Source organism: Lipotes vexillifer, unplaced genomic scaffold (assembly GCF_000442215.2).
Source record: "Lipotes vexillifer unplaced genomic scaffold, Lipotes_vexillifer_v1.1 scaffold821, whole genome shotgun sequence".
Taxonomy (NCBI): Eukaryota; Metazoa; Chordata; class Mammalia; order Artiodactyla; family Lipotidae; genus Lipotes; species Lipotes vexillifer.
Window position 1 is genome coordinate 1 of NW_006799328.1, and position 2,065 is coordinate 2,065.

Below are 2,065 nucleotides of genomic sequence, written 5' to 3' on the forward strand. Positions count from 1 at the left end.
TTCTGCCATTTGCAACAACATGGATGGACCTAGAGGGTATTATGCTTAGTGAAATAAGTCAGAGAAAGTCATATACTCTATGTTATCACTTACATGTGGAGTCTAAAAAAATTTTTATAAAACAAATGAATATAACAAAACAAACAGACTCACAGATATAGAGAACAAACCAGTGGTCACCAGTGGGAGAGAGAAGATGGGAGGGGAAAGATAGGGGTAGGGGATTAAGAGATATAAACCACTACACATAAAATAAATAAGCAACAAGGATATATTGAACAGCACAGGGAAGTGTAGCCATTATTTTGTAGTAACTTTAAATTCTATTAAAATATTGAATTACTATGCTGTACACCTGAAACTAATATATTATAAATCACCTCCTGAGTGTATATCTGAAGAAAATGAAAACACCTATACTTCAATTAAAAACATAAGACAACTCAACTTAAAAATGGGCAAAAGATTCAAAGAAAATATACAAATGGCCAGTAAGCACTTGAAAAAATGTTTAATGTCACCAGTAATTAAGGAAATGCAAATCAGAACTACATTAAGATACTTCATACCCACTAGAACAGCTAAAAAAAATTTTTTTTAAGATAATAACAAATGTTGATAACAATGTGGAGAAATTGGAATCCTCATATATATTGCTATGGGAATGGAAATTTGGAAACAGTTTGGCAATTCCTCAAAAGGTCAGAAATAGAGGTACCATATGACCCCAGCAATTCTACTCCTAAATATATACCCAAGAGAAATGAAAGCATGTGGCCACACAAAAATTTGTACACAAAAATTCATGGCAGCATTATTTATAATAGTCAAATGAGTAGAAACTCAAGTGTCCGTCAATTAATGAATGGATAAATTTGAATCCATACAATGGACTACTGTTCAGCGATAAAAAGGAATACTGACACATATTACAACATGGATAAACCTTAAAAACATTATGCAAAGCGAAAGAAGCCAGACACAAAAGGCAACAGACTATAAGATCTATCTCTGAAATGTTCAGAACAGGCAATCCATAGAGATAAAAAGTAGATTAGTAGTTGCCAGGGACTTGTAGAAGGGAGGAATGGGCAGTGACTACTAATAGATATGGTGTGTCTCTTCGGGCTGGTAAAATGTTCTAAAATTAGACAGGTGCTGATGATTATATAACTCTAAAAATATACTGAAAACCGCTGAATTCTTCATTTTTTAAATGGTGAATTTTATGGTATGAGAATTCTATCTCAGTAAAGCTGATATTTTTAAAATCTTAGGTACACCTGCCACCAAGATTCTGACAGTGCACCTTCTCCACTGACAGGACAGTATTCCCACAGTAGGTTTTTCAAACTATAGAGTTACATTACTGAAAATGTTTTTTTCAAATTCTGCCGCTCTATCTCCTTGAAGGACATGTCTTCCTGGTTGAAAATCACTGGTCAAAACTATAGTAAATTAAATGATTAATGATGATAATAAGATTAGTACTAGACATTCTCTGTAGAAATAACTGTCATTATTTTTAGTTATTATTAATATTGTAACTCAATGAAACTGAGTTACAGATTAGTGCCTGTAACAAGGTTAATGGCTACTTAATGAAGATTGTTGAAATCAGATTATCTCAGAAATAAAAACATTGAACCTAATTTTCATCTTTTCTGACATTCAAACCATTTTTATCCAAAACTTACGTGGTGTAGCCATTTTTGTGAAGATAGGAGTCACAATATCTTCCAATTGCTGTTTCTGCTCAAAAAGCTCATTAATGGAAGCTTCTAAATGGGTTTCCAGCCATTCATTTTTTATACGGCATGCGCTGAGGATGGTATTCTAGAGAGAGAAACAAAGAATTTACTTTCCACTTGTTTATTTAAAAATAAAACTCTATATAGTATCTCTAAACCAGCACTGTGCAACAGAACTTTCTGTGATGATGGAAATGTTCTGTATCTGCATTGTCCAATACAGTCACCATTAGACATATATAGCCAATGAGCACCAGAAAAGTGGCTGGGGAACTGAATTTTTAATTTTATTTAATTTTAATTAATTCTTTTTT

At 32.7% G+C, this 2,065-nt stretch overlaps 1 protein-coding gene across 1 annotated transcript in view; it reads right to left on the reverse strand.

Moving 5' to 3' along the window:
• Positions 1-1,697: 1,697 nt before the first annotated feature.
• The window catches only part of ANKRD45 (ankyrin repeat domain 45), a gene marked incomplete at its 3' end in the record, with an annotated part of 34,740 nt that continues 34,372 nt past the window's right edge, over positions 1,698-2,065 (reverse strand). Inside the window, exon 5 of the mRNA XM_007471600.1 lies at positions 1,698-1,836. Within this exon, the coding sequence (XP_007471662.1) occupies positions 1,698-1,836 (139 nt within the window). The remainder of the gene's footprint in view (positions 1,837-2,065) is intronic.